The sequence below is a fragment of the Scyliorhinus torazame genome, chromosome 19 (assembly GCF_047496885.1).
Source record: "Scyliorhinus torazame isolate Kashiwa2021f chromosome 19, sScyTor2.1, whole genome shotgun sequence".
Classification (NCBI taxonomy): domain Eukaryota; kingdom Metazoa; phylum Chordata; class Chondrichthyes; order Carcharhiniformes; family Scyliorhinidae; genus Scyliorhinus; species Scyliorhinus torazame.
Window position 1 is genome coordinate 136,791,583 of NC_092725.1, and position 12,365 is coordinate 136,803,947.

The 12,365-nt window shown below is 44.8% G+C and overlaps 1 protein-coding gene across 2 annotated transcripts in view; it reads left to right on the plus strand.

Moving 5' to 3' along the window:
• samtor (S-adenosylmethionine sensor upstream of mTORC1) overlaps positions 1 to 12,365 on the plus strand; it is a 154,630-nt gene that overhangs the window by 126,517 nt on the left and 15,748 nt on the right. For both annotated transcript variants that reach the window (XM_072485287.1, XM_072485288.1), the window contains exon 4: positions 1,892 to 2,006. In XM_072485287.1, coding sequence (XP_072341388.1) covers positions 1,892 to 2,006 — 115 coding nt within the window. The remainder of the gene's footprint in view (positions 1 to 1,891; positions 2,007 to 12,365) is intronic.

Below are 12,365 nucleotides of genomic sequence, written 5' to 3' on the forward strand. Positions count from 1 at the left end.
AGTCACTCTGTAAATGTTTATGCTGAGCTACACAGACCAAGTCAATCCCCGCCTTATGCTGTGTTAAAGGCTGCATACGTAGTCCCCTACTATACTCCCTATATACACACGACTGTGTGGCAAAATTTGGCTCCAGGTTTTCTGATGACACGACCGTAGAGGGTCGGATCTCGACAGCGATGAGTCAAAATACAGGAGGGAGACAGAGAACCTAGTGGAGTGATGTAACAACAACAATCTCTCCCTCAACATCAGCAAAGCTAAGGAGCTGGTCATTGACTTCAGGAAGTGAAGCATCATGGGCACCCCTGTCTGCATCAATGGTGCCGAGGTGGAGAGATGGTTAACAGCTTCAAATTCATCTGTGTGCACGTCACCAGCAATCAGTCCTGGTCCATTCATGTTGACGCTACGACCAAGAAAGCACAACAGCGCCTATACTTCCTCAGGAAACTAGGGAAATTTGGCATGTACACATTGACTCTTACCAACTTTTACAAATGCACCATAGAAACATCCTACCTGGTTGCATCACAGCCTGGTATGGCAACTGTTCGGCCTATGACTGTAAGAAAATGCAGAAAGTTGTGAAACAGCCCAGTCCATCACCCAAAACCTCTTCCCATCCACTGATTCTGTCTACATCTCCCGCTGCCTTGGGAAAGCGGGCAGCATAATCAAAGACCCCTCCCACCCGGATTATTTATTCTTCCAACTTCGGGAAGGAGATACAAAAACCTGAGAACACACACTAATGGGTTCAAAAATCACTTCTTCCCTGCTGTTACCAGACTCCTGAATAATCCTCTTAAGGACCGAACTGATCGCTTCACACATCTTCTCTACTGAGTAGCACTACACTCCGCATGCTTCACCCGATGCCCGAGTCTATGTATTTACATTGTGTATTTATGAAAGTCCTATGTTTTTTTCATGTATGGAGTGATCTGTCTGGACTGCATGCAAAGCGAAACTTTTCACTGTACCTCGGTACACGTGACAAATCAAATTAAATTCAAATTGTTAGTTGAAGTGACGATGGAAGTGCTGTGTTTCGTTATCATCCTATTAGCTTGAAAGGGCTAAAATTAAACTAGGGTTCCATATCGGGTTGATAACCAGTGTCCCTTGCTTGAGATTGTCCTCACCAGACATCCCGTTTTGTACAACGTGATGCAGTCAGAAAATTAACCAATTGTATAAAAGCAAAATACGATGGATGCTGGAAATCAGAAGTGAAAACCAAAACTGCTGGGAATAATCAGCAATTCAGGCAGCATCTGCAGAGTTAGAAGCAAAGTGAGCATTTCAGGTCAATGTCCCAAGTCCGGGGCAGCACGGTGGCGCAGTGGGTTAGCACTCCTGCCTCACAGCGTTGAGGTCCCAGGTTCGATCCCGGCTTTGGGTCACTGTCCGTGTGGAGTTTGCACATTCTCCCCGTGTTGGCGTGGGTTCCGTCCCCACAACCTAAAGATGTGCAGGGTAGGTGGATTGGCCACGCTACACTGCCCCTTAATTGGGAAAAATGAATTGGGTACTCTAAATTTTTTTTTTTTTAATGACCTGAGTCCTGATGGAAGGTCACGGAATTGAAACTCTCCACAGATTCTGCCTGACCTTCTGAGTATTCGCAGCATTTTTTGTTTTATTTTAGTTAGCCAGTTGGCAATGTCTAGCTTCGCAGACAAACAGCCAAACCTCCTCTGTCGAAACCCAAGACCTTCTGAAGCTTGTAGAGCTGAGGCCGAACATTTCTATGAACAGATTTTACGTCTAAACTATGTGATGGCCCATTGATCTGTTCTTTTGTCTGACTTGATGCATGCTACAAAATTATGATCTGGAAACCTAATGTCTTTCATCATTTGACCTTCTCTGCTTTCTTTTCCAGGTTAATATGTTTTTCAGGAAAAATCCGACTACTGGATGTTGGAAGCTGCTTTAATCCATTTTTGAAGTTTGATGAATTTCTAGCAGTTGGCATTGACATTGTGCCCGCAGTGGAGGTATGTTGTGTATCATTATACATTTACATAGTGTTTTGGAACAACCATTTGGAAGAACAGGACCTGATTGGAGAGCGCTAGCATACATTCAGAAGGGAGACAATCGTGTTTAACCACTGGCTGGATTTTTCTGAAGTGTCTACAGATCTGATTGATGGGGGTAAGACAGTGGATGTTAATTAGCTGGATTTCAGGTAGATTTTTGACCTTGCCCCCAAATAACTAGCTAATCAGCTAATTCACAACATGAGTGCCGAAGATAATAGTAAAGCATTAAACTAGGTGGATGGTTGGAAAGTATAGACGTGATGGTGTGTGGATAACTTTCAACATGAAAACCTGCTGACAATAGAGTTCCACGGAGATTAGCATTGAGTTATTGTTATTTATAAATTTTAGGAATTACTTGGAGGATATAACACTATGCAAGATGTTTAAATTAGTTGATGAGACCAAATTGGGTGCAGTGGCAAGTTATGGTACTTAAAGTGTAATAATCCAGGTGACAGGTCGGTAAGCAGTGGATTTGAGTAGAATTCAACAGATGTAAAAGTAAGTATGTACCTCAAAGAATTATCTTGGTTGAGTTTCTGCTGTGTGCCTAGGTTGCTTATTGCAACCAAATTGTGCAAAATGTTGCACTAGTTTTCTGAAGCGATTTTGTTTTTGCCCAAGTTTCCACTCGAGCTCATTTGCAGAGCGCTAAACCCAAGATCTTCCAGGAACTAGCTGAATTGGGCAGCATTTTATAACATCATTTTTGTATTAGAAATATTCCTTGAAATGTTTGAGTGGTAACCTGGTACAATTTTATTAATGCAATTGAAAATGGGATTATCGCAATCTATAAATAAGCATTTTTAATCAAAGAAATAGAAGCAGGATTGGCCATCAGGTCCCTCAAGCCTGCCCCGCTATTCAATGCGATCATGGCTGATCCATGCCGGCCTCAACTCCTTTTCTGTGCCATTTCCCCGTAGCTCTCTATTCCTCGATCTATCAAATATTTATTCACTTCCACTTTAAATACTTACGCCCCAGCCGCCACCTGCCGGGGCAGATAATTCCAGAGATTCACCACACCTCAGTTTTAAAGGCACTTTATCTTTAGCTATGTCCCCTTGTTCGAGATTCTCCCACTAGTGAAAATATCTCTCCATCTACCCTGTCAAGCCCCCTCAGGATCTGAGATGTTTGAATAAGGTCACCTATCACTCTTCTAAACTCCAAGGAACATAGACCCAGACTATTTAGTCTCTCTTGGTAGGACAACCCTCTCAATGCAGCAATTAGCCTGCTGAGCTCCTTTGGACTGCCTCCAATGTTACTATATCCTTTTTTAGGTGAGGGGACCAAAACTGTACGCAGTATTCCAGGTGAGGCCTTGCGAACACCCAGTATAATTGCAACAAAACCTCTCTATTTTTAAACTCCAACTCCTTTGTATTAAATGCCATTTGTCTTTTTAACTACTTGTTGGATCTGTTAGCTCTTTGTAATTCATGCAATAGAACACCTAGATCCTTCTGTACTTCACTCACCTGCAGTCTCTCCATTTAGTTAATAATCTGCCTTTTGATTCCTCCAACTGACGTGCATGACCTCACACTTCCCCATATTAACCTCCATTTGCCAGGTTTGCGCCCAGTCACCCAATCTATCGATATCCCTTGCAGAATCACAATATCCGCATCACAACATGCCCTTCCACCTATTTTCATATCAGCAGCAAATTTGGAAACCTGACATTCTGTTCGTCCCTCCAGGTTATTAATGTAAATAGTGAACACGTGTGGGCCAAGAACTGATCCCTGCGGTACTCCACTAGTTATATCTTTCGACTCTGAAAAGGACCCATTTAATCCAACTCTCTGTTTTCCATGTGACAGTCAGTTTTCAATCCATGCTAACACACTTCCTCCAAATCCATGGGCTTTTACTTTATGCACCAGCCTCCTACGTGACACCTTGTCAAATGACTTTTGGAAATCTAAATATACTATATCTATAGGTTCCCCTCTATCTACTCTCGTGCAGAGAGTACGTGCAGACTCCGCATGTGACCCAGCGGGGAATCGAATCTGGGACCCTGGCGCTGTGAAGCCACAGTGCTATCCACTTGTGCTACCGTGCTGCACATATTGTGGTCATTACCCCCGAGAGGATCCTTAACCACAAGATCCCTACTAATCCTTCATTATACAGAACTTCAAGGTACAAGTTATTAGTATATATAGTTTGCAGTAGCATGCCTTCAATTTGGTGGAACCAAGGTCATTAGAATCCAATACGCATATCAACATGGTGGTATTTATTATTGCACACTTGGCAAAAATCGGCAGGTGCAGGTGGGTGGGAACTTGCGGACCAGAATCCCTGTGCTGATGCAAAGCCAAAACAGTGAATTTAAACACTTCTGGTGGTTGGAATGGAATTGCTAGTTAAGCATTTCCAACATACACAGCTCATCCAGGCAACAATGAATTTGTAAACAAAATGGCCATAGTTTGGGTGTTCTAAGTTTGGGTCATCCCCATCTACTGGATAAATTTAGTATGTATGATTGGGGAAAATTGGACAATAGTGTTGCGTGTTACGGACAGGATTAGGTTTTAATTGAAACAGCCCTGATTTCTCCTCTTGCCACCTGTTTGCAAGTAGCAGAAAGGTATTTTTTTGTTTTTTGATTTCTCCCTTTTATAAGTGGTCTATTTTTCCCCAACCCCTCAGTTTTGACGTGATCCGATTCTCTATTAATAACCCCACAGCAAACTTGAGGAAGGGTGAACTAAAAGGGTTAGTTTATTTTTACACACACACAAAACACTGAGGAGGATTGGTGTTGCTACATAGCCCCCAATACATTCATACACTAAAAGACACATAAAGGAAAGAAGGATGTACAGGGCAAAGACCACAGATAAAATATAAATTATTATTCCACATGTGTCCAGAATCAAAAGTCCAATGGTGAACAGCTTGGGGGAGGCACGTAGAGATGAATTAGTCTTGTAGGTGCTGGTACGGAAGTTCAGTTATTCCAGTAGAAAACAGTGTAGGTGGGGACACAAGTATCAATAAAATACCTCGACTGTGCCCTTTTTCTGCTGCCTACTAGATTGAAAATGACAGTCCGCCTTTCTTCAGATCCGCAAAGCAATATTACAGGTTCCAGCAGCTTGAGGGGGTGTCATGTGGCAGTACATTCAAAAGCAGTTTACGAGTCCTTTTATCCTTGCACGTGATCGTCTGCGTTGGTCAGGGGCATGATCTGGGAAATGTAAAGGACCTTGGTACAAGTCCTGCGGATTTGATCTCTGTAGTCACAGGGGCTTTCATGCCTTTTTATAGATAGCGAGGTTACTCCTGTTTTGAACAGCAAAACTTCCTTTAATGTGAGTCACAGCCTATCATGGCTTCAGTCAGTTTGAAGCCTTCATCCAATTTTAAAAATCATTTTATATAATAGATATGAAAATATAAAGTGAAGTCTTAGACTCCTGATGTATTCAGAACATTCCTAGATCCAGCATTGCTGTTTCTACACAATAAAACTATTTCATTATTAATCCTGTTGCAGCCAATACTGAATATATTCCACTTCCTCACTCATCTCGCTTGTATATTTGTTACAGAACAAGTTCTGTCAGAACATTATAATCTTATTATTGGACATGAAGATTCGCAGCTGTAAATTTCATGAGAAAAAAACCCCGTTGTTCCAAGGCACAAGATTTTTATTTCTCTGCGAATTATCAGTAATTTCTGAAGAACCCCCCATTTTTACAGTGTGTTTTATATTTTTAGATGAATTGATTTTCTGTTTTATCTCACTGTGATGGCCTCTCTGCCATTGGCACCGTTTATCCAAACCATGTTTTCCAAAAAGGGAACCAAGTCCCCGAGCGAGCGCGCTTAGCCGCGTGTTTCCCAGCACTCGCAGTGCCAAGAAACGCATGGCTATTCATCGGGACTCACATTGAATAAGGGGCCTAAACTGGGAGCGCGCGGCCTAGGCCGCACGCCGTCCAGTTTTTTTACAACGGGGAACTCCGTTTGACTCCCCTTGTAGCGAGAGACCGGGTCTCCGAGGTCTTCCCCAGCCCGAACACAACATGGGAGGGTCCCCCGCACCCCTCAACACCACGATGGGCAAACCTGACTCAATCACGTGGGTTTTAAAAAATGGGACCCATGATGTGCCCCTGACAGCTGGCAGTGCCACCTGGGCACCACCAGGCTGGCACCCAGGTGGCACTGCTAGGTTTCCAGGCTTGCGCTGCCAGGGGAACCAGCAGTGCCAGGGCACCACCTGCCAAAAGGGCATGCACATGGAGGTCTCCGATCCCTTGGAGACCCCACGAGTGGCATTCCGTCTGGTCCCCGTTTGTGGGCATCAGTACCAAACGGTGCTCGCCCGAGGTCCCACAGGCGAAGGGATTGAATCCCAAAGCCTTCAGTACCTCAGGAATCTGTACATTAGAGTAAGGCTAACTGCCTCTCTCTAATATGCAGATTTGCCAAAAACTGATCCTGCCCATTGTGGGCGGGATTCCCTGTGCAACGCCACCCAAGACTGCGTTGAATCTTGCGTGGAGTTGCGAGCCGGGTGGATCCCGGGAGCGGGTTCACCCGGCTTTCACCGGTCACGCCGCGGTGAGCTGCTTTTCCGGAGCAGTGTGGCTGGACGATCATGCCCATGATATTTTGTTTCTTAGCCTTGGCTCGTACCCTGCTATTTACCGTATTTTGGGTGTGGTTGTGGGGGTATGGGGAAAGCTGTGTGGAGGTACAAATTGCTAAGGTCCATTGCTGAACGAAAAACTATGCAGAGGTGTGGAAACATGGTCTTACTTCAGAGCATAGTGATGATTTTTGGGGTGTGGGGAAGGGCGGAGCTCCAGTTTAAAGGATAAAGCCATGGCTTCGTCATGAGGGATTATTTAATTTTTGAAGACTAAATTAATTTCATCGCACATATAAAATTTTACAATATTAGGAGACGCATCCGTATTGTGTATAAATACTCCATCTCGGAACCACATTTCTGCTTTCTTTTTAACTGGAATTGGATAGACGTAGTCAGCGAATGCACCCTAAAAACAGAACAACGCAAGATATTTTTGTACAGTGTTCCTCCTAGGTTAGGCTAGGGCCAGTATTTTTCCATGACAAATCTTATTGTGTAGCTCTTGTTGTCTCATTCCATACCATCAACATCCATGGGGTCGCTATTCACCAATGACTCAACTGGACCAGCCGCATAAAGTCCACGGTTAAGATCAGGTCAGAAGTTCGATATTCTGCTGCGAGTGACTACCGAGAAGGTGCAAGGCAGGAATCTAATGAATAATCTCAATTTCCTTGGCTGGGCGCAGTTGTCCCAATACACAAGCTAAACGGTATCCTGGGAAAACCAGATCAACTTGATCAGCACACATCCTCTGGCAGAAGCTTAAACATCCCCCCCCTCCCCCCTTCCCTCTCCAACCATTAGCGTTCCAAGGCTGCAACAGTTCAACAAGGCACACCACTACCTTCTCAAGGGCAACCAGAGATGTGCAGTAAATCCTAAGGATTGACTAAAAGTTCATCCCACAGGTTAGGGGTACAGTACCATGACGTGCTTTGCCTGTGATGCATTGTGGAAAAAATTAGCACAGACCACATTCCAATATTGAAATGAAACCTCTGGGCCCATTTCCCACCCAGCCTGATGAGAATAATTTGCTTGAATTGGAGTTTGCAACTTAGACCCGGGTGACCCTAAATTGAAAGCTTAATCATAGTAGTTGCAGAGTGAGTTTTTATTAAATACATTAATTCTAAGCAATTTTTTGTGCTTCGAACATATGCATTGAAAGTTAGGACCATTATTAAGCAATCACTTGGTGAAAAAGTTGTTTTGTGGATTAAAGTATGACACTGTTTTATACTTTTTCTCAGTTGAAGACGATACATTTTAACCACAAACGCGTAATTGATCCTAAATGGAAATCATTTAATGGCAAAATGTTAATGAGATTTGCTTTTGTTTCCTGGCGATAGTTTTGATCTTGTAAGACAAGAGAACTACAAGAGGCTTCATTAAATATTTGCACATGTGTGATTGCAAATAACTGGCACCGAGAAAACAGGCAAATGTAAAATCTCCATCTCAGCTGACAAATGCAGAACGATTTGATGCTTGGTCGTCTAGAATTTTAAATAGCAGAACCACTTTAATTCTCTGCAAGATCAGAATTCTTGTCTGGAACTGAGGAGCTAAAAAGGCCGAATGATTGCGGCGTTGAAGCAGAAGTGAAACTGGCATGATTACATTTTCAGGATAAAGTAAGGGCTGACTGTGGGAACAGCAAATTGATCTGTTTTAATTTTCTGATTCAACGGAATAATTTTATATTTTTTGCAGCTTTTATTTTGAAAAGGGGCGGAGAAGAAGGGGACACGAGAGTCTGAATTAGTGATCTGAGCCCTCATGCCCAGAAAGTGCCACATACACCTGTGATGACATATGGGGTTGGATGGTATAAAATAGTGGGTCTAAAAGTGCGGTATGGGTACCCGAGGGGGTGCAGCAGAGGTTTCTAGGGGATACTTTTCTCTCAATTGTGCATTGTGAGGGATGAGAATACGTTTCTGACCTCCGACTCCCCTTTCCATAGTCCAGGGGTGTCCAAACACAAGTCTCTCTGGTGCTGTGGCTCATACAATGCACCACCACCACTCACCTTCCCACTGCTCCTCGGCATGTGTTGCTAATAGAACGTGGAGACTTTGGACAGAGTACAGAAAAGGTTTACCAGGATGTTGCCTGGTATGGAGGGTATTAGCTGTGAGGAGCGATTGAATAAACTGGGATTGTTCTCCCTAGAGAGATGGAGGCTGAGAGGCGACCTGATAGAAGTTTACAAAATTATGAGGGGTATAGATAGGGTGAACAGTTGGAGGCCTTTTCCCAAGGCGGAAATGACAATTGCAAGAGGGTGCCCGTTCAATATGAGGGGGGAAAGGTTCAGTGGAGATGTGCGGGGGGAAGTTTTTTTTTTAACACAGGGTGGTGGTGGCCTGGAATGCACTGCCAAGTGAGGTGGTTGAGGCAGATACGTTAGCGACCTTTAAGACTTATCTGGATAGGCACATGAACAAACGAGGTATAGAAGGGTACGGCGGTTGGTCTAGATAGGACACATGATCGGCGCCAGCTTGGAGGGCCGAAGGGCCTGTTCTTGTGCTGTATTGTTCTTTGACCCTCCAATCGCAGCTCGATTCTCTTCTGCATTTGTTGCTAATAGGCACAGTAATGAGATGCAGTTGTGTCTATTAGCAGCAAGCATGGGAGATAAATAGCCTGTGATTGAAGGTGAGTGACATCACCTGAGCACTGGCACAGCAATGATGCAAGAGCACCTGTGGGTTTTTTTTATACCTTCATGGCATGTGAGCATCGCTGGCTGGGCCAATATTTATTGCCCATCTCTGAGAGCATTTAAGTGTCAACCACATTGCTGTGGGTCTGGAGTCACCTGTAGGCCAGGACAGGTAAGGACATTCGTGAACCAGATGGGTTTTTACGACATTCGCCAATGGTTTCATGGTCACCATTAGACTTCTATTTCCAGATTTTTATTGAATTTAAATCCATGGCAGAATTCGAACCCGGGTTCCCAGAGCTTGACTCTGTGTCTGTGGATGACTGGTTCAGTGACAATACCACTACGCCACTACCTCCCCTGGCCGAAACAATGTCCAAGTGGGAGAGGTGGCTGCTTGACCCACAAGACAGCGGACTGTCGGGTGGACACAGCCTGCCGGAGCCATCTCCTCGGTGGAGGTGCCTCACAAAGGTGTTAGTGGGGGGAGGGATTTTTCGAAGAGGGGCACCTGCATGAGTGAATTGAGGGAGGGATGTTGGGAAGTTGGGCTGCTGGATGAGTGGGTGGGGTGGGTTCGGGTAGGGAAGTGGGGCTTCCATGCTTATGTTCCAATAGTGTGGCACGGTAGCACAGTGGTTAGCACTGTGGCTTGACAACGCCAGGGTCCCGGGTTCGATGCCCGGCTTGGGTCACTGCCTGTGTGGAGTCTGCCCATTCACCCCGTGTCTGCGTGGGTTTCCTCCGGGTGCTCCGGTTTCCTCTCTCAAGTCCCAAAAGACGCGCTGTTAGGTAATTTGGACATTCTGAATTCTCCCTCAGTGTACCCGAACAGGCGCTGGAGTGTGGCCCAGTGACCCAAGCCGGGAATCGAACCTGGGATCCTGGTGCTGTGAAGCAACAGTGCTACCCACTGTTGCTACCGTGCTGCCCATATGTATGCTCATTTGTATGCTTGCCTTTTTCTTTAAAATGCTACAAAAGGAGTTTTCTGTGCAATATTTCTCCTGCATTGTGCTTCATGTTCAAGGACAGGCTTATCCAACCTTTGTGGTGGTGGGGGGGGGGGGGGGCACATTTGCATTTTATTCCCACTCAAGGTCCTGATGAGAGAACTTTGGAAAGAAAAGGGTTGGTCCAACAATGAGCTGAAGTTCAAAAAAATGTTGAGGTTTTAAGGAAAGAAACAATTGTTGAGCAAAATTTGAGGTACGTCATAGCAATAAATGGTTAAGTTAAGCATGTATGTAATAAAAATAACCAGTGTGAAAGGGTCAGTGTATGTGGGTGAATAGATGAGTGTGAGTGGGTGCGTGTGTATGGTGAGAAAGTGGGAATCCTGAGACTGGGCGGAAGGCCGACACACATCGTCCCCATAAACTCACTCAATCCTTGCCTGCCCCGTTCCAAAAAAACTCAGTCTCTTGCACACACTCACCTCCACACACCCACTCAGTTTCATGCATACACACATAGACCCATCCCCATACACACTCCTGCACTCACTCCCACCCACTATTATGATCCCAGAACAGATCCCAACAGTGGCTAGGATATTAGACCGAAACCCCAATATTTTAGTTTATTTTGTAAGACTGCAGAAAGAATATTTCGCTCCAGGACTGATTTTGTGAAGAAATAGGGATTTGGTATTTTAAAACAAACCTTTATTATGAATACAATATTAAACTCTTTAACTTCACACCGAAAAGAACAGCTTACAATTACCCCTTAAAATTATTACTCAATTCCCCATTAAACAACAAGAAAATAAACATAGCTCTCAATCCAGCTTAAAACCTGCAGGAAAGGATGTCCCGAAGCGTGGTACATTGGCGAGACCATGCAGACGCTACGACAACGAATGAACGGACATCGCGCGACAATCACCAGGCAGGAATGTTCCCTTCCAGTCGGGGAACACTTCAGCAGTCAAAGGCATTCAGCCTCTGATCCCCGGGTAAGCGTTCTCCAAGGCGGCCTTCAGGACCCGCAACAACGCAGAATCGCCGAGCAGAAACTTGTAGCCAAGTTCCACACACATGAGCAGGGCCTCAACCGGGACCTGGGATTCATGTCGCATTACATTCATCCCCCACCATCTGGCCTGTGAAATCCTACCAACTGTCCTGGCTTGACACAATTCACACCTCTTTAACCTGGGGTTACCCCATCTCTGGATATGTGAAGATTTAATCACCTGCTAATGCTCGCATTCCAAGCATTGTCTGGCATCTTTGAATTTGTCTATATACATGTTTCTGGAACATACCTGTTCATTCACTTGAGGAAGGAGCAGCGCTCCGAAAGCTAATGATTCGAAACAAACCTGTTGGACTTTAACCTGGTGGTGTAAGACTTCTTACTGTGCTCACCCCTGTCCAACGCCGGCATCTCCACATCACAGCTTAAAGCCAGCATGGTATAAAGTATAGATCAGATTTTTGGCCCTGGTTACAACCTCTTCAGACTCTGGCTGAATATCTTCAAATAGCTGCTTCAACTGGGTTGTTTCAACCTCTTCCTTGTCTTCAGACAAGACAATTTAAATGTTGTCATTTTTTTTTAACAATCTTACTTTGAAAGAAAACTGACTTTTACTTGTCGACTTTGTGGTAGCCAGATCAGACCTCTTGAAAAGCTTCCTCAAAAAAATCTCTCTGAATCTCTGAACTCCACCCAGCAACGATCTCATCTCCCCAAGCTGGAAAACAAATCAACTTTCCAGGGACTGAAAGGCGCATTAACTCCACAGGGACTTCCCCAAGTCAAACCACAGTGCATTAGCCAGACTGAAACCTCGCCCTCCCCGGTGCCCGATGCCACCTCGCCCTCCCCGGTGCCATCTTGCTGTTGCTTTGCACCCCTCGCCAGCAGCCCTCCGCACACTCAACAATACCAGTGTTGTGGCTCCTCTAGTAAGAAATTTTCGCTCCCTAATTTGCTGCTGATGGGCTGACTAACGAGCCGATCAGAAGCAGAATCA